This window comes from Hylobates moloch, unplaced genomic scaffold (assembly GCF_009828535.3).
Source record: "Hylobates moloch isolate HMO894 unplaced genomic scaffold, HMol_V3 SCAFFOLD_2, whole genome shotgun sequence".
Taxonomy (NCBI): domain Eukaryota; kingdom Metazoa; phylum Chordata; class Mammalia; order Primates; family Hylobatidae; genus Hylobates; species Hylobates moloch.
Window position 1 is genome coordinate 168,175,709 of NW_026652277.1, and position 20,105 is coordinate 168,195,813.

The 20,105-nt window shown below is 43.4% G+C and overlaps 1 protein-coding gene across 1 annotated transcript in view; it reads left to right on the forward strand.

The window, feature by feature from the left end:
- IGF2R (insulin like growth factor 2 receptor) overlaps positions 1–20,105 on the forward strand; it is a 133,928-nt gene that overhangs the window by 17,101 nt on the left and 96,722 nt on the right. Inside the window, exon 2 of the mRNA XM_032161901.2 lies at positions 5,125–5,264. Within this exon, the coding sequence (XP_032017792.1) occupies positions 5,125–5,264 (140 nt within the window). The remainder of the gene's footprint in view (positions 1–5,124; positions 5,265–20,105) is intronic.

The window sequence follows — 20,105 nt, forward strand, 5'->3', positions numbered from 1 at the left end:
AGGGATCCTGGGTTGTTTCCAGTGGACAAGCCGCTTCTGTGGGCCTTTGCAGTTCTCCCCGCGCCTGCTCCTATGTCTCGCTGGTTTCCTTCAGTCGAGATGGAATGCAGCACAGAGTCAGTGACTTTTAGAAGACTTGAGAGAGTTTCAAGAAAATGCTCACTACTGGGCTTTCTTACCTATCCTGCTGCAGAAGTTCTTTTTTTTTTTTTTTTTTTTTTGAGACGGAGTCTCACTCTGTCACCCAGTCTGGAGTGCAGTGGTGCGATCTCGGCTCACTGCAACCTCCATCTCCTGGATTCAAGCTATTCTCGTGCCTCAGCCTCCCGAGTAGTTGGGACTATAGGCGTGCGCGACCATGCCTGGCTAATTTTCGTATTTTTTTTTTTTTTTTAGTAGATTCAGGGTTTCACCATGTTAGCCAGGCTGGTCTCGAACTCCTGACCTCAAGTGATCCTCCCACCTTGGCCTCCCAAAGTGCTGGGATTACAGGCATGAGCCACTGTGCACGGCCTGAAGTTCTTTCTTTCAGAAAATGTATTCAACACCTACGTGTGTGTGTGCGCGTGTGTGTGTGTGTGTGTTTTGAGTGAAGATGGCGTTTCCACACAGCTTGCAGATGCTTTCTTCCAGAAGCTTGTTGGTTGCTAACATTTAACATCTTAGTATTACAGCTTAGTTTTCTCTTTGATTGAATATGTTGATCTCTTTTTTTTTTTTTTTCGGTTGGTTTTTTTCTTAAGTCTTTACTTGTGTAAGCTCAGATAACTTAGTCCAGAATGTAGGCTTTTTCTGGGAATCTCAGCTGAATGGTTTCATTTGCTTGGCTGTTAAATGAACCATTCTGTTGTGGAATAGTTTCCTAATCTGGCTGTACATGTTCACTTCAGGTAGAGAATTTTCTAACAAACTTTCAGACAAAAAATTTATTATTCCTCAGAGATATTATTACATTTTATTTAGTCTGCAATAATTTTATTGCTTCTGAAACCATTTTCTAGTTCTATAATGTGATCATGGTGCTTTTAAACTTTAATATCAATTTAATTTTAAGAATGATTTTAGCTTAGGCCATTCTAGGGGCTTGGCCTTTCATCTGGAAAGAAATTTAGAATCCTTTAGTTTCAAACATGTGATTTCTTAAAACTTGTTGTCAGTTATTGATATGATTTTCAAGTTTATTCTGAAATAGTCTTTAACAAATATTTACTTTAGTGGGAGCATATCTAGTGATATTTAACCACGGTGCATACCAGAGTACATAATAGTTTTTGGAATATTCTTCATAAATTTTCAGAGAGATTATTTAAACCACATGACTGTTTCTGAGCTCCTGTTGATACTAGGGGCTAGGCGTGTTAGTTTTTTCTTTTCTTTTTTTTTTTTTTTGAGACAGAGTCTCACTGTGTTGCCCAGGCTGGAGTGCAGTGGTGCAATCTCAGCTCACTGCAACCTCCACCTCCCAGGTTCAAGCAATTCTCCTGCCTCAGCCTCCTGAGTAGCTGGGACTACAGGCACACACCACCACGGCCACCTAATTTTTGTGTTTTTAGTAGAGACGGAGTTTCACCATATTGGTCAGGCTGATTTTAATCTCCTGACCTCGTGATCTGCCTGCCTCAGTCTTCCAAAGTGCTGGGATTACAGGCATGAGGCACCGCACCCTGCCATTAGTTTGTTTTAAAGGAGACATAATGTCCGTTGAAACATCAGAATGTTTTAAGTACTGACAACTTGCAGGTGTCTTTGGAGTGAAGTTTAGAAACCTGCTGTGACCATTCTTCATTTTAAAGCTGTGACTAAGAACTCTGAGATATTGGTGCCTTCACCTCAAGTGCTGCTGATGGGTTTGAATGGCATTGAGGTTGCCAGTCCTGGAGGAGGGCTGCCTTGTGCTGAATGGTTAAATCACCCCCCTGAAAAAAGTCATTGTTAAGTATTTTAATAGGCTCCTCCTTTCCTACTCCCATAACCACTTACATTTGATAAATCTTGACAAAATAAGTATGAAATGCAAGTAGAGAAAATAATATAATTGAATAGAGCAACACTTTTCTTTCTAGCAACCCTGATTTCCAGATTATCAGGACAATATCCCTCATTTTATTCTTTTTTAAATCTTGATTATGCTCTCCAGGCAAACACACTCTTTACCTTATTGAAATATCCCCTTTGCAAGAATGGTGGATCTCTTTAAAGAAAAGCATAGCAGGCCGCGAGCAGTGGCTCACGCCTGTAATCCCAGCACTTTGGGAGGCTGAGGCGGGCGGATCACGAAGTCAGGAGATTAAGACCATCCTGGCTAACACGGTGAAACCCTGTCTCTACTAAAAATACAAAACATTAGCTGAGTGTGGTGGCGGGCGCCTGTAGTGCCAGCTACGGGAGGCTGAGGCAGGAGAATGGCGTGAACCCGGGAGGCGGAGCTTGCAGTGAGCCGAGATCACGCCACTGCACTCCAGCCTGGGCCAGAGCGAGACTCCGTCTCAAAAAAAAAAAAATAGCATTTTAGGTACGTGTGGATCTCTTTAGCGTTGATTCTTACCAGTTAACTCATTTTAAATGACACCCTCGTGTACCAATATCATATACTTAGGATTGTGAAATAGTTTAATGATGCCACTGCCGCTTCTTGAAGTTTGTCTCTTATCCTGGAGAAACTAGTCATGGCTTCTGAATAAGAGATTAGCATTTTTCTTGAGTAGTAGCCAAGTCTTTGTTTACTTGTTTATCTTGTATCCTGCAACCTGGAATATACACTCCAAGAGGGCAGGGCCTCTTTTGTTCGTTGCTGTACTCTCCTGTGCCTCCTGCAGTAAATACTTAAGAAATACCTGTGAAACACTTGAATAAAGGTTAACGAAGGGCAAAGGAAACAAGCTTTTATTGATGATTTTTCTCTGTGCCTGGTAATACTTGTGTTATTTTCTCATGTCCTTGAGTCATCCTGACTCTAGGAGATAACTCAACATGTTCCTGATGAAGAAGCTGAGTTGAGGAGTAACACCCCAAGGGTATCACCCTAAGGCTGGGCACCTAAGTACCCCAGCCTGCTCCAGGTTTGTAGCTGCTCAGTGGCCATCAGACCTTCCAAGTCTCCCTGCTTTTGAAGGCCTACGTGTGTGGTTTGGTTTCTTGGCAGGGGGGTTTGATGGGTTCCCAGACCTAGGAGTTCTTGGCACCTTGTCTTCCAGTGACCCCAACAGGGCTGCTATGGCTCCTCCATTGCTGAAACTAGTTCAGGGTCAGGGGAGGGGGGCATGTTGTGGGGGGCCTGGTGGTTGGTTTTGTGCTGAGTCATTGCCTTGGTGCACTGTGGAAGGGAGCTCTGGGAAGTGGATGGCTCCTTCTGTGAGGGAGTGCTTCTGTCGTCAAGGGAGTACTGCATAGGGTGAATAACACTGCATAGGGGGAATAACACTGTTAGGTAGATAAATATGGTGGTCTTATCCCCAAGGCCTCTGCAACTCCTGGATGGGCCTAGCCTAAGCAATTCTGATTTAACTTATTGCCTCTCTTTTTAGCAATACTGTTGAGTTAAATAACAGTTTTTGCATTTAAAATAAAAAAAATTTATTTTTGTAGAGATGGGATCTTGGTATGTTGCCCAGGCTGGCCTGAAACTTCTGGCTTCAAGTGATCCTCTGGCCTTCGCCTCCCAAAGTGCTGGAATTACAGGCATGAGCCACTGGCCTGGCCTTTATTTTTTGCATTTTGCAAGGACATTTTAAGTCACTTTCTTCCTTTTCTGTTTTTACCCCTGCTGAGGAGATGATCCCCGTTTTACAAAATGGACAAAACATTCTCCCCAGGGAAGACTAGACATTTGAGAATAATTGTTTTCACAGAACCGGGAAGCCACCTATTTTGTCCCAAGTATACTGATTGATGCATTAGCACTTACTCACTATCTGCTTTGCCGGAGGTTTGAACAATGAGTGTTAATGCATGGTGTAGTGAATTTTGTGTGATTTCAAATCTGATAGTTGACTCATTGCACAGCTCTGTCTTGCAAGTTCAGATATGAACTGTAGCTGTAAGAGGTAAAAGCAGAAGAGCTGCCTTTCGTGCCATAGCTAGTTTTTTAATAAAATAGAGTTAAAAAATCCTTTGGCTTTTCAGCATTTTGGTGTGATTGGAAAGGCTATTACTATCTTATATTCAGCATGAGTCTTGAGCAATTACTGATTAATATGGTTTGGCTGTGTCTCCACCCAAATCTCAGCTTGTAGTTCCCATAATCCCCATGTGTCGTGGGAGGAGCCTGGTGAATCATGGGGGCAGTTACCGTTATGCTGTTCTTGTGATCATGAGATCTGATGGTTTTATAAGGGGCTTTTTCCCCTTTTGCTCCGCACTTCTCCTTGCTGAAAAAGTATGTGTTTGCTTCCCCTTCTGTCGTGATTGTTAAGTTTCTTGAGGCCTCCCCAGCCATGCTTAACTATAAGTCAATTAAACCTCTTTCCTTTATAAATTACCCAGTCGTATGTCTTTATTAGCAGCATGAGAACAGACTGATACACTAATCTGAGTTGATATTCTTAAATTAATGGTAAGATATTTCTATTTTGTTTTTGTTTTTGTTTTTGAGACAGAGTCTCGCACTGTTGACCAAGCTGGAGTGCAGTGGCACAATCTGGGCTCACTGCAACCTCTGCCTCCCAGGTTGAAGCAATTCTCCTGCCTCAGCCTCCTAGGTAGCTGGGATTATAGGCATGTGCCACCACGCCCAGCTAATTTTTATATTTTTAGTAGAGATGGGGTTTCATTATGTCGGCCATGCTGGTCTTGAACGCCTGACCTCGTGATCCACCCGCCTCGGCCTCCCAGAGTGCTGGGATTACAGGCGTGAGCCACCATGCCCAGCCAGATATTTCTATTTTGATGATCTTTGAATCCTGAGGTAGCTTCAGAATGGATTGAACCACAGACAGATGGTGTTAGTAGTTTCTGCCCTGGCTTCTTTACAACTTAACATACTTGACTTGTTAGTGTTTTTGGCTAAGGAAAGTGTATTTTCTAGTTTGTGGCAGTTTTAAGCAAATGTGGCTTGAATAAAACTAGAGAGAAGTTTAATTTTTGATAAATCAGTGACAGTGACAAGTTGTTTTTCTTCCTTTCCAGTTATACATGGGAAGCTGTTGATACCAAAAATAATGTACTTTATAAAATCAACATCTGTGGAAGTGTGGATATTGTCCAGTGTGGGCCATCAAGTGCTGTTTGTATGCACGACTTGAAGACACGCAGTTATCATTCAGTGGGTAAGTAGAACTACCTGAAATTACTGGATTGGCAATATGATTCCCCAGTTTTGCAAAAATGACTGTGTATAGCTATACGTATATAGCTATACAAAAATTATGAATGTTTAGAAATTATAAGTGTTTATAATACATAATACACATTTGTTAGTAGTGAAAAATGATAACGGTTTGAATCTCTAGTATGAGCTAAAACTAGACTGGTTCTGTCTGGTGGATACTATGCACATAGCCATTATGAAGAATTATGTAGATGTGTATTTGATACTGAAAGCTGTCTCCTAGATGGCTCTCCCTTCTCACCCACATTTTTCTTAAACACTGTTTTTACATTCTTCCCCAGCCCACATTTCCTTTTAGTGCTCCCACTCCCACTCCTTTGTACCTTCCAGTTTTGGTTGTAGTTCCCAGTCAGTGTTTCTGCCGTCAAAGATGGTCACTGGAGTTAGGCTTACATTAAAGGTTAAATAAATAGTCCTGAGGATTGGCAGTCTCCGAGAAAAAGGTGCAGCCCCTTCTTTCCTAGAGTTCATTTCATTTCCCCAAATGTATGCCTTTTGGGTCAGGATCGCTATCCTTCTGTGAAGAATATGAATCCAAGCTGGATTGATATAGCAACACCAGGTTACATGGAGTGGAGTCAGGGCAGATGCCTGAAGGAAGGGTTGCAGGGCAGACAGAAAAGCAGAACGCATTGCCCTTGGATTTGGCAACATGGATGTCCGTGGTGACCTTTCACTAAGGCAGTTAGAATAATGAGGTTTGACCACAATGGATGCTCATGACCTGGAGATGGTATATGACTAGGGACTGTCTGATAACTAGAAGAGGATGCTAGGTAGGCTTTTGGATTTGGGAGAGAAGCTTACTGTGGTAGCTCTGTCATTTTCTTTTGTATTTTAAACATTTTTATATTTTTATAGATTTGGCAGTTCAAGTGCAGTTTGTTACATGGATATATTGCATAGTCGTAAATCTGGGTTTTTAATACCTGTCACCCGAATAGTGTACATTGTACCCAGTAGATAATTTCTAATTCCTCACCCCCCAACCTTTCTGAGTCTCCAGTGTCTGTTATTCCACTGTCCATGTCCATGTGTACGTATTATTTAGTTCCTACTTATAAGTGAGAACATGTGGTATTTGATGTTCTCTTTCTGAGTTATTTTACTTAGGATAATGGGCTATTGTTCAATTCATGTTGCTGCAAAACATGTGATTTCATTCTTTTTTATGGCCAACATGTGGAATTTGGCCATGAAAAAGAGTGAAATCACACACACACACACACACACCACATTTTTTGTTATCCAGTCATCCATCGATGGACACTTAGGTTTATTCCATAGCTTTGCAATTATGGATAGTGCTGTGATAAACATATGAGTGCAGGTATCTTTCTGATATGATGATTTTTTCCTTCAAGTATATATTCAGTAGTGGGATTGCTGGATGGAATGGTAGTTCTATTTTTAGTTCCTTGATGCATCTCTGTACTGTTTTCCATAGAGGATATCCTAATTTACATTCCCACCAACAGTATGTAAGCGTTCCTGTTTTTCTGCATTCTTGCCCACATCTTTTGCTTTTTGACTTTTTAATAATTGCCATTCCAGTGGGTATAAGATGGTGTCTCGTGGTTTTAATTTGCCTTTCTCTGATGGTGTGGAACATTTTTACATATGCTTGTTGGCCATTTGTATGTCTTTAGAGAAATGTCTGTTCATGTCCTTTGCCCCCTTGTTAAAGAGGTTCTTTTCTTCTTTTTTGAATTGTTTAAGTTCCTTGTAGATTCTGGATGTTAGTCCTTTGTCAGATGCACAGTTTGCAAATATTTTCACCCATTCTGTAGGTTTTCTGTTTACTCTGCTGTGCAGAAGCTTTTTAGTTTAATTAAATCTTACTTGTCTATTTTTGTTTTGTTGCATTTGCTTTTGAGGTTTTAGTTATGAAATCTCTGTCTAGGCCAATGTCCAGGAGAGTGTTTCCTGGGTTTTATTCTAGAGTATTCATAGTTTCAGATCTTACATTTAAGTTTCCAACTTTTGTATATGGTGAGAGATAGGGGTCTAGTTTCATTCTTCTGCATATGGCGGTCCAGTTCTCCCAGCACCATTTATTGAATAGGGTGTCCCTTCCCCAGTGTTATGTTTTTGTCAACTTTGTCAAAGATCAGTTAGTTGTAAGTATGTGGCCTTAACTCTGGGTTCTCTATTCTGTTCCATTGATCTGTGTGCCTGTTTTTATATCAGTACCATGCTGTTTGATTACTGTAGCCTTCAGGTATAATTTGAAGTCAGGTAACATGATTCCTCCAGCTTTGTTCTTTTTGTTTAGGATTGCTTTTGCTGTTCAGGCTTTGGCTACTCATATGGTTCTATATGAATTTTAGGATTGTTTTTCTAATTCTGTGAAAAATGACATTGGTACTTTGGTAAGAATTGGATTGAATCTGCAGATCGCTTTGGGCATTATGGTCATGTTAACAATACTAATTCTTCTAGGCCATGATTTTTGCATCTGTATTCATTAGGGATATTGGCCTGTAGTTTTCCTTTTTTGTTGTGTCCTTGCCTTGCTTTGGTGTTAGGGTGTTACTGGCTTCATAGAACAAGTTAGGGAGGATTCCCTCCAACTTGATTTTTTTTTTTTTTTTTTTCAGGGAGCAGTTTCAGTGGGATTGGTACCAGTTCTTTGTAACTTTGATAGAATTTGGCTCTCGATCTGTCTGGTCCTGTGCTTTTTCTTGGGAGATTTTTAAAGTACTGATTCAATCTCACTACTTGTTACTGGTCTTTTCAGGATTTCTGTTTCTTCCGATTCAATATTGGGAGGTTGTGTGTTTCCAGGAATGTATCCATTTCCTCTAGGTTTTCTAGTTTTTGAGTGTAGAGATGTTTATAGTAGCCTCTGATGATCTTTTGTCTCTCCATAGTATCAGTTTTAATGTCTACTTTTTCATTTCTGGTTGTGCTTATTTGAATTGTGTCTCTTCTTTTTTTGGTTAATTTGAGTAGTGGTCCATTGATTTTGTTTATCTTTTCAAAGAAGCAACTTTGTTTTGTCGATCCTTTGCATTTTTTTGGGGGGGGGTCTCAATTTCATTTAGTTCTGCTCTGATTTTTGTTACTTCTTCTGTTAGGTTTCAATTTGGTTTGTTCTTTTTTTTTCTAGTGCCATGAGGGTTACATTAGGTTATTAATTTGTGATCTTTCTTTTTGATGTAGGCATTTAGTGCTATAAACTTCCCTCTTTCTGCTGCTTTGCTGTATCCCAGAGGTTTTGGTCCATTGTGTCTCTATTTATATTCGTTTCAAAAAACTTTTACATTTCATCCTAACTTTGTCATTGACCCAAAGGTTATTCAGGAGCAGGTTGTTTAATGTTCATGTATTTGTGTAGTTTTGAGAGTTCTCCTCTTGGAATTGATTTTTAGTTTTATTCCACTGTGATCTGGGAAGATAGTTGATATGATTTCAGTTTTTAAAAATGTACTGAGACTTGTGGCCTAACATATGGTCTATCCTGGAGACTGTTCCATGTGCTAAGAGGAATGTATGTCCTGTGGTTATTGGGTAGAATGGTCTTTAAATGTCTTTTAGGTCCATTTAATCCTGAGTCCAATTTAAGTTCAGTGTTTTATTGTTGATTTTCTGTCTCGGTGATCTTTCTAGTGCTTTTAGTGAGGTGTTGAAGTCTCTCATTATTATTACATTGCTGTCTATCTCCTCTTAGGTCTAGTGGTAATTATTTTATGAATCTGAGTGCTTTGGTGATGGTTATATCTTGTTGAATTGATCCCGTTATCATTATTTAATGGTCTTTTTTTCTTTTTTAACTATTATTGACTTAAAAGTCTCTTTTATCTAAGTATTGCTTCTCCTGCTCACTTTTGGTTTCTATTTGCATGGAATATCTTTTCCTACCTATTTACCTTGAGTCTTTGTTTTTACCAGTTAGGTGGTTTTCTGCAAGCAACATATGGTTGGATCGTTTCTTTTTTTAAAATGTAGTTCACCGATCTATATCTTTTATGTAAAGGATTTAATTCATTTATGTTCAGAGTTAATATTGATATGTGAGGTTTTGTTCCTGTCATAGTGTTGTTAACTAGTTGCTTTTTAATGTCAATTGTATAATTATTTTATAAGATATGTGAGTTTTATACCTTTTGTCTGACTGGGTTAATTCAAACCTGTCTTTAAGCTATTAGATTCTCTTTTCTGCTGGTCTAGTCTGCTGTTCAAGCTTTCAACTGTATTTTGTAATTCCTACAATGAATTTTTTTTTTCTGGAATTTCTGTCTGATTTTCTAAAAAATAGCTATCTCTGGTAAAATTTTAATTTAGATCCTATATTTTTCTGATTTCTTTGTGTTGGTTTTTTGACTTTCTCTTGGATCTTATTGCGCTTCTTTAAAATCAATATTTTGAATTCCTTATCTGGTATTTCAAGGATTTCATTTTCTTTAGGGTCCACTGCTGGAGAGTTAGAGCGAGTTTTTGGGGGATGTTGCAGCACTCTTTTTTTTTTTTTTTTTTTTTTAAATGCTTCTAGAGTTGTTACTCTGTTTCATTCTCATCTGGATAAACTATCTCTTCTTTGTTTTTGAATTTACTTTGGCAGGATTTTTTTTTTTTCCCTTGAGAATGTGAATATAATGTATGTTGTATATAGTTGTTTGACTTCAGTTCTGGGTACTTTCAGTGACAAAGACTCTGAGTTTCTTGGTTATAGCTGGCCTTTTTGTGGTAGCTTTCTCAAATGCTAGTGATAGTAGTGATGTGCTAGGTGTGTGAGCAGTATCCTCACCATCTCCCATGAGGCCTGGAAGGCAGAGTTCTCAGGAAGTTATTTTGTTCTCCGTTGCTTTGCACTTGTGGCAGCAGAATTTATATTGGGTTGTGCAGGCCAGCAGGTGGTATTTACGGGTAAAAGCCAGCTGCAGTGGAATCCGATGGGTCTATGCGTCTCTGTGCTTGACCTTTGTTTAATGGGGGAAGCTCTGTTGCTTCAGGCAGTGGAGTGGTCTGTGGAATGCACAGTGGCCTGAGCTCCCTGCTCAGCCCCTGAGTGGGGGACAAAGCTGGACAGAACTGAACTGCCAGTTCTTCTGTTGGATACTCCAGTGGCTCAAGCACCAGCCCTTACAGGGGTAGCAGGGGTAGCTCTGTAGAAGGTGCCAAGGTGTCTGCGTGGAGGTGTGGGGGCTGCCCCAGCTCCATGGCCTGGGCAGGTGGGAGCACAATCTGCCTCCCTGTCACACCCTGTCCTGGTGCTGGGAACATTCAGAACATGAGAATATCGCTGTCTGTCTCAGGCTGCAGTGTAGTGAGTGCCACGAGAGACACCTGTCCCATGGCTTACCACCAACATGTCTTCTGCAGTGAGCCTCCTCCCTCAACCCAAAGCACACAGATTTGTAGCTCTTCTGCTCTTTGCCACAGGAATGCTGTGGGTCCGTGTAGAGAGGGTGGGGCCCCACCTTTCCTCCAAGTCCCAGTGGGCACATTGCCAGTGGAAACACAGCTGCCCCTAATAGCCACAGAATGGCCACTGTCCCGTGTGCCTGTGCCAACCTGTGGGAGCAGCCACGACTGTGCCCACAGCAGTAGGTGGAGGGTGGGGGAGGAGAAGTCCCACTCCCCACATCCGTGCCCAAGCACTGAGACCACCTGGCTCCTGGGCTGGAAGCATACTCCTCCCTTGCAGGGCTAAGTACAGCATCCCTGTCTCCGCTGCAGGTGGCACAGTCTCTCAGCCCACAAGCCATGCACCCCTGTCTCCACTGCAGGTGGCACAGTCAGCCCACAAGCCATGCTCCTGGACACAGGAAAGTGCATGCTCTGGTCTCCTTTGTCCCAAGGGGTGCCCCCTTGGCATGCTGCACTCTTTCTTCCCTTAGGAGCAGCACTCCCCGAGGGTAGACCTCTGGGAACCCTGCAGCTCCCCTGGGTCCAGCCAGCCCTGTGTGGCTGCTGCAGTCTCAGCAGGTGCCAAGAAAGGTCTTCGGGGCCTCTGGTGATATGGAGACATCAGTGCTGAGCTTCCCCAGGCAGTCCTCCAAGGGCTGTGCCCTTAGTATGATGCCCGCTGCTGCTGCCGCTGCCACCCAGGTCCACTGGAGGGTGGGCAACCTGGCACAAGTGCTAGTCTGATGTAATGCCCTCAGGAAGTCCCCAAATTGCTGCCCGCACCAGTGTTTGGGTTTGTGAGGGCAGAAAAGCTCTCCCACATTTCAGGTACCAGCAGTCGGCCACAGAGGTGAGGAGCAGCAGCAGCATTCCCGCCACCCCTTCCAAGGGAATACCAAGTCCCTCAGGGCTCCTAGCTGCTCTCTGCCCCTCTCTTGTTTCCTGCTTTTTATTTTTTGCCCTCATTTCATCCCAGGGGTTCTCCACTAGGCTCCAGTGCTCTCCACTTGATACTCCATTCTGGCGATGGTTGCTCACCTGTAACTCGGGTTCTTCTGAGAACCAGCCTCTGGCAACTCTGTTCAGCTGTCTTGAAACAAAAGAAATCCCCACTTGTCATTTTGCATGGAAATTGCTAAACACAGTTAAAAGAGCTTTGTAGAAAGCAGTGTTTAGAGTAAGAAGATAAAGGAATGCAAGGTCTGCTGGTTGAGGCCCAGCTCCTGTTTGATTTCCCTCTCTCTCTACAAAGAGACCATCCAGACTGAAAAACCTGGTGAGAGGGATTTGAGGCCTGGGATTGAGATCTGAGAAGGCACTAGATTGTTGTGAATTCTTGGGTCTGACATTATCCTTGGTGATATACTTAGGAAACTTACAGGTGAGATGGCCAGTTTACTCATTGTGCTCTTTTGAGAACTCACAGAGAAAGGCCACAAGTAAGCCTGTTGGCCAGTGTTACGCAGGTGTTCAGAAGGAAGGAAAAGTAGCTTTCTTCTTGATTTTATTATAATACTTCAATATTTTTGGCTAATGAAAGTGTGTCTTGAGTTTATGGTAGTATGGTATGGTATGGTATAGTATGGTATGGTATGTTGTATGGTATGGTATAGTATAATACCACATAGACTGATGCCAGATGGAGATAACTTACTTGAAGGATAATTTGTGAGCTTAGCTTCACTGGACAAAGTTTGAGTTTGACCAAGTTCTGTGGGCCTTGAAAGCCAGGGAGGAGGAGAGTTGTTATTTTTCGTAGGGAGTGGATGCATTACAGCTCTTTTGTGATGGTAACGGGGAGGTGATATGATGGAAGGTGTTTTTAGGAAGCTGGCCCTGTGGAATAGGAAAGGATGCTTACAGGAGAGATACCAAAGATAACTAGATGACTAAAAAGTAACTTACAGGTTAAGATGATGATGCTACTATTATAAACCAGCAGTTTCCAGTCTCATTTTTTCCCCCAGATACATGTGACAGATCCCTTTCCCAGAGCTTGAAACTTCCAGAGGGAGTCATCATATATACTTTCAGGACTCTCAGTAACAGCTCCCTTTCTTCAACTGGAGAGAGCAGTTTGTATGAGTGAATGAGAGTGACGTTGACAGTAGCATAGGGATAATCAAATCTAATTTGCATATACAATAAAAATACCTACATTTTGTTGCACATTCATGTGCTAGGCCTAATGTTTTAAAGTAAAATATCTCATTTAATTCATTCAACAACCCTTTAAAGTAGGTGATTTCATTTCCCTCATGTTATAAATGAAGAAACGGAAGTGCAAAATGGATCTGTGTTCTACGGTGGGCAGGTCTGTGCAAATCTGCCCCCGAAGTCCAAGGAAGTTGAGAGGCTGAAGAAGGAGGCTGACGCCCAGTTTCTCAGAAAGAAACATTTAATAGGGACTTATGAATAGAAGCCACATCTCAAGAAGCCACGAGATGAGATGGATCCCTCCGCCATCACCCACCCCAGACCCGGGGCTCATACACCATAGGGAAGGGGTGGTTCTGAAGGGATGTATGGGACAATTGAAGTAGTTTTTTTGACCTAAGGGGAGGATTTCTGATAAGTACCTGCTCTTACACAAGGAACAGTAGATAAACTGGAAATCTTGGAGGCCTTCCTGGAACTGGATTAATCGGAAGTCAGCAGGGCAGTTTGGCCTCAAGAATGGAGTTACTTCAGCCTCCACAATGAGCACCTTGCTGGAGGTAGTGTGGTTATGGATTTGAATGTGGACAGCCAGCTCTAGAGCCTGTGTACTCACTCAGGGCTGTGTTTTTGTGTGAGTCATGGGGTCACATCAGACAGATTGGAGCTGAATTGGAGACCAGGATGGGAGATCTGAATGTGTGGCTCTGAGAGGACATCTGAGAACAAACTTCTTTTGATCTTGCTAGAAAGGAAAAAACGTGAAACTTCAAAACGACCACAAGAACTGGAGCTCCCAGCAGATCAGAGCTAGCGTAGAAATAGATCCAAATATATATGGGAACTTAAGATAACTTAACAACCAAAAAATTGGGTGTAAGTAGCTATTGTCTCTTACAAAACAAAGTTCAATCCTTCCTTTAGATCACATACCAAAATTACAGCTCAGTTAAGATTTGAAAGTAAAAAGACAATAGAACATTGGAAAAAAAATTAGTAACATATAGATATAATCTAGAAGAGCCTTCCCTTAAGGAGTCCTGGAAGCCATACAGGAGAAGAGGAACATTTCTTATTACATACCTTTTAATGACTAAAAGGTGTTCTAAAGACAAAAGACATACGCTAGACTGGGAAAAACATTTCCAGCATGTTTGCCAATGTACAATTAGGATGAGAGCTTTTCTTAAAAATTGGTAGGAAAGACAGACAACCCAGGAGAAAAATGGCAAAGTCAAAGAACAGGTAATTCACAAAAGAAGAAATCAAGATGGTCAATACAACTTCACTAGTAAGCCAGATGGATTAGTCCTTTCTCACATTGCTATCAAGAACTACCTGATACTTGGTAATTTATGAAGGAGAGAGGTTGGATTCACAGTTCCGAAGGCTGTATAGGAAGCATGGCTGGGGAGGCCTCAGGAAACTTAAAATCATGGCAGCAGGTGAAGGGAAGCAGGCAGCTTCTTTGCATGGTGACAGGAGAGGAGTGGGGAGGTGCTACACACTTTCAAACAAGCAGATCTAGTGAGAACTCTATCACGAGACAGCACTTGGGGATGGTGCTAAACCATTAGAAACCAGCCCCGTGATCCAATTACCTCCCACCAGGCCCCACCTCCAACACTCGGGATCACAATTCATCATGAGATTTGGGTGGCGAGACAGAGCTAAGCCGCATCACCAGGTATAAATGCAAATCAGAGCAATTATGAGATCTCATTTTTCTTTGAGAAGTTGGCAGAAATTTAAATGGTTGAATCATAGAGTGCTGGCAAGGAGCCTGGAAATGGGCACATTTATTTATATGTTGCTGTAGGAAGATGGTTGTCTCTAAATCCTTTTGGGAAGATAATAGTTGGTGTGAGGTTGTTTTTTTGTTTTGTTTTTTTTTTTTTTTGAGACAGAATCTCGCTCTGTTGCCCAGGCCGGAATGCAGTGGTGCGATCTTGGCTCACTGCATCCTCCGCCCCCTGGGTTTAAGCCATTCTCCTGCCTCAGCCTCCTGAGTAGCTTGGAATTACGGGCACCACCATGTCTGGCTAATTTTTTTTTGTATTTTTAGTAGAGATGGGGTTTCATCATGTTGGCCAGGCTGGTTTTGGACTCCTGACCTCAAGTGATACACCCACTTTGGCCCCCCAAAGTGCTGGGATTACAGGCATGAGCCACCACGCCTGGCCTGGTGTGAGTTTTAAAGTGCCCCAAAGCAGGGGTCCTCAACCCCCGGGCCACAGACTGGTACCAGTTTGTAGCCTCTTAGAAACTGGGCTGCACAGCAGGAGGTGAGTGGTGGGTGAGAGAGTGAAGCTTCATCTGTATTTACAGCCGCTCCCCATTGCTTGCACTACTGCCTGAGCTCTGCATCCTGTTAGATAAGTGGCAGCATTAGATGCTTATAGGAGCGCGAACCCTATTGTGAACTGCACATGCAAGGGATCTAGGTTGTGACCCTTTATGAGAATCTAATGCCTGATCATCTGTCAGTGTCACCCATCACCCCCAGATGGGACCATCTAGTTGCATGAAAACAAGCTCAGGGCTTCCACTGATTCTACACTATGGTGTGTTGTATAATTATTTCATTACATATTACAATGTAATAATAATAGAAATAAAGGGTACAATAAATGTAATATGCTTGAATCATCCCGAAACCATCCCACCCCCAGCCCAAGTCCGTGGAAAAATTGTCTTTCATGAAACCAGTCTCTGGTGCCAACAGGGTTGGGGACTGCTGCCCTAAAATTTTTTATAGTGAGAAACAAATATTAAGACCTCAATGCTGGTTTAAACAATATTACATTATTTTAAATTGAAGAATCATACATTATCTACACATCCAAGGAGCTCAGAAGAAATTAAAAAAATCATACATTAGTTTTTCCTTAGGCAAACGATATTACATATGTGAATCTTAGCAAATGTTAGCCATCATTTTTATAGGGCCTGTAAACAATATTTGGTCCCATTTGCAACCTAATTATTTTCACATTTTAAAGTGGTTTATACATTTTATATACATTTGACCCTTGAACAACACTAGAGTTAGGGGCACCAACCCCCTGCACAGTTGAAAATCCATGTTTAACTTTTCACTCCCTCTAACCTTAGCTGCTAATAGCCTGCTGTTGATGGGAAGCTTTACCAGTAACATAAATAGTCGATTAACATATATTTTGCATGTTATATGTATTAAATACTGTATTCTTACAATAAAGTAAGCTAAAGGAAAGAAAATATTAAGAAAATCAGGCTGGATGTGGTGGCTCACACCTGTAATCACAGCACTTTGGGAGGCTGAGGTGGGAGGATCACTTGAGTCCAGAAGTTTGAGACCAGCTTGGACAACATAGTGGAACCCCATCTCTTCAAAAAATAAAAAAATTAACCAGGCATGGTGGTGCATGCCTGTAGTCCCAACTACTTGGGAGGCTGAGGCAGGAGGATTGCTTGAGCCCGGGAGGTGGAGGCCTCAGTGAGGTGTACTCCGGCCACCGTACTCCTGCCTAGCTAAGAGAGTAGTGAGACCTTGTCTCAGGAAAAAGCAAATCATAAGGAAGAGAAAAATATGTTTATTATTCATTGAGTGGCAGTGGATCATCATATAAAGATCTTCATCCTCGTTGTCTTCATGTCGCGTAGGCTGAGTGGGAGGAGGAAGAGAAGGGACTGGTCTTGTTGTTCTGGGGTTACCGAGGTGAAAGAAAATCTGTGTATAAGTGGACCTGGAAAGTTCAGACCTTTGCAGTTCAAGGATCAACTGCATTTGATTTCCTTTTCAAGTACCTCAGATGTCTGGCTTAACAGTTAAAATTTCAGTGTAACAATAATTATAAATTTATGAGTATTATTATTTAATGATTCTTATATATTTACTAGTTATGCCAAAATTCTAAAATTTCTAATTCTAAAATTCTCTTAAATGTTCTAATACTGTGTCGTAAGTCTGAATTAATTGCTGAGTTATAAACTTTGGATTGGAGTTATATTAAACATTGCAGTAAAAATACCAAATACATTCACATTTTTTCTAACACATCAAATATTAATATTATGATTTTAATTAATCTTCTGAGGATTACAGCTGTATATCCATTTCAGGAAGCCTGTTACCAGTCCATTTAACTTGAGGTAGTGTACTCACTAGGGAACAGTGTTAATTGAGGTTACCTCTGGAGCCTGGAATTCTGTTTGGCTTCTTGTTGGTGACCTTGTAGGACACAGTGAGTCCGAGTGTAGTCGCCGTCCCAGGTGATTCATTTACTCTAAAGAGCCTGGCTCCTGATTTCCAGTGATTTAATAGTGTCTGATTCTTGTATGCACTCACAGAAATCTACAGCAGGCATCTGGATTGATCATTGGGTTGTATCTTTCATCTCTTTGACTCATAAGATGTGAAAATGCCTTTTCCTCTTAAGTCTTTTATTTTCTTAAAACCTAGAATTCTGTTGGATATTTAAGATGATACCTGGTTGAGTTTTGGATACAACTCATGTGTTTATCTGATTTATGGTCTCTCCTGATAGTCTGGCAATACCTGTTACATTTTAAAACGTATATTCACATAATCTTTTGTGACTCAAACGGATAGAAATAGTAGTACTATATGTAGATATTTGTACAAAAGGTTTTTGGTAGCATTGTTTATTGTGGCAAATATGCTGGAACAGTCTACTGTATGGGTATGGTTCAGTAATTTATAGTGTATTTTCTTCTTACTTGGTTAAATCATCTAAAATTATATGTATACATTATATTAAAATATAGCCAACAGTTAATGTTTATTTATAATAAATATTTGACTATCAGTCATATGTAGGCACTGGTTTGGGTATTGGAATTGAATCAGTCACTACAACAGACAAGAATCTCTTTTTTTAATGGAGCTTACGTTTTAGTAGGGTGGGAGACAGATGAAAAAAGCAATGACTAAGTAGTATGTTAAACTATGATGACTGCTACAAAAAAAGAAAGGAAGGGTAATCAGGAGTACTGGGGGCTCAGGGTTGTGTGTGCAAGGATATTAAATAGGGCGTCACTGAGAATGTGACACGTAAGTAAAGACCTCGAGTTGAGGGAGTGAGCTGTGTGTCTCTCTGGGGGAACAGCCAGTTCAGGGGACAAGAGGAGTAGCCAAGGAGTGTGTTGGTGCTAGCAAGAAAATAAATATCTTTTAAAAAGAGTATCCATATAAATAGAGAAGCTGGAGGTAAAAAAATTGGATGAGTATTTTTTTTTTTTTAATTTGGCAAAATAGCGCGAATAGTATATGTTGAAGGAAACGCTAAGTGGGTGGTGCAGGGGAGAGAGGAAGACTTGCTTGAGCACATCGGGAAGGAGGACAGGAAGGGTTCTCTGTCTGCCTTGTAGGTTCTAATTGCCATGGCAATAGTATAATTTTTGTGGCCGCTGCGGCAGGCAGGAGGGCTGCCTGTGAAGTCAGGATCACCAGGCTTTGTGGCTTCAAGGAGGCCGAATCACTGTGGGCTTGCTTGGGCTTGGAGGTGCGGCCTGGTGGGCCTGCAGAGTGCGACTTGGTGGTCTGACTGAGCAGCACGTGAGGGCCCGGTGCAGCCTGGCATGGTGGTACCCTTGAGAGCGTGGCCTAGAGGGCTCTGAGGTGCAGCCTGGCCAGTGTGGTCTGGAGGGGTCTGGCAAGCGCTATCTGGAGCACTCAGAGGTGTGGCCTGTTGTTCTGGGTGGGTCTAGTGAGTGTGGCATGGAGTGCTGGGTGGTGTGGCCTGGCTGGCACTGAGGTCCCTGAGGATTCTGGAGAACTTCAAGGTGCGGCCCCGGGGGTGCGGCCAAGTGTGGTGTGGTGTGGTGTGGTGTGGAGGGCCCTTGTGTGCAGCCTGGTGGTTCCTATGAACATGGTTTGGAGGGCCTGGTGAATGTGTCGTGGTAGGCCTGGTGAGTATGTGAGCATGGCCTAGAGTGTCACCAAACCAAACTGGACCCGTCTGCCTGTGCACCAGGGAAAGCCAAACACCAAAGCTGCAGGGTTTTTGCTGGAGAGAGTGGACTGCACTGCGACGAGACAGGAAGGAAGGTCAAACCTGTCTCCCCAAGCTGGCGGCTGGGTCGGGTTTTATAAGCTTATGGTAATGAGGTGTGTTCTGATTGGATCTTGCAATTAGATGACACCAGGGCTCTATCTGATTGGATCCTGGATCTTGCCATGCGGTGTGCGCTTCTTATTTCAGTCCCGCTCCTCAGTCCAGCGCTTAGGTTCCTCCCCTGTTGCAAGCTTGGTTCATCTGTGCAGGCTCCGGTGACACGATCTCAAACTGGGAGCCATGGCAGCTGAAAAACAACGAACAGCTTTGTGCATAAAAGATGATACAGCTTGGTCTAATGTGGTTCTAAGGAGGCTTTGCCAGCGAGTCTTAGGGGTTCTGGCGGGCAGCCCTGCGAACCTGGAGCTTGGGGTCTGCAATGCTGGGAGGCCGAGGCCTGGCATGTTGGGGACAGGTCTTGGGAGCTGACTGGGGGCCTGGCGTGGTGGCGGCAGCCGGCAGCCCCTGCCTGGCCCTTGTCTGGGAGGCCGCGGTTCTCTGCGGCGTCTCGCCAGTGTCGCCCTTGGCCACTGGGCTGCGAGGAAGCCGGCGAGGGGTGGGTGCGCGTCCCGCCCGGGTCTACCGCCGAGGGATGCAGTGGCTGCCAGCGTGGCCGTGCGGCTGGGTCACTCCCTTCCCGCTTCCAGGGCCTTTTTCTGCCTCCTTTTCAGGACGTGACCCGCACATTATGAGGGACCCGTAGGGGCTCTTGACACAGAGGGGTCACCCTATGTGCGAACAGGATACGAGGTTGGGGGCTTGGCTTCTGAAGCTGCCAGGAGACGCCACATCCCTTTGCCTGCAGCGGCCGCCCCCCATCCCCCCACCCGCCCCATTCTCTCCCCTCCCCCAACTGCAGCCTTCCGCGCCTCGAGCCTCCCTGGGTCCCCTGCACCTCCCCATGTCCCCCACGCCTCCTGGGCCTCTCGCTATTCCCCAGGACCCCGCGCATCCTGGGCCTCTTGCGCCTCCCCAGTCCTCCGCGCCTCCTTGGCCCCCGTGCCTCCCCGCACCCTTTGCGCCTCATGGGGGCTCCCAGTGCCTTCTGCCCCCTGCCTCGCCGCGCCCCTCGCCTCCTCGTGCGCCTCCACGCCCCACACCTCCCCACCCCTGTGCCTCTCTGCCTATCCCCTGTACCACCCGGTGTCCTCCTTGCCCCACGCGCCTCACCCCTCGCGCCTCCCTGTACCCTGCACGCCCCGTGCGCCTGC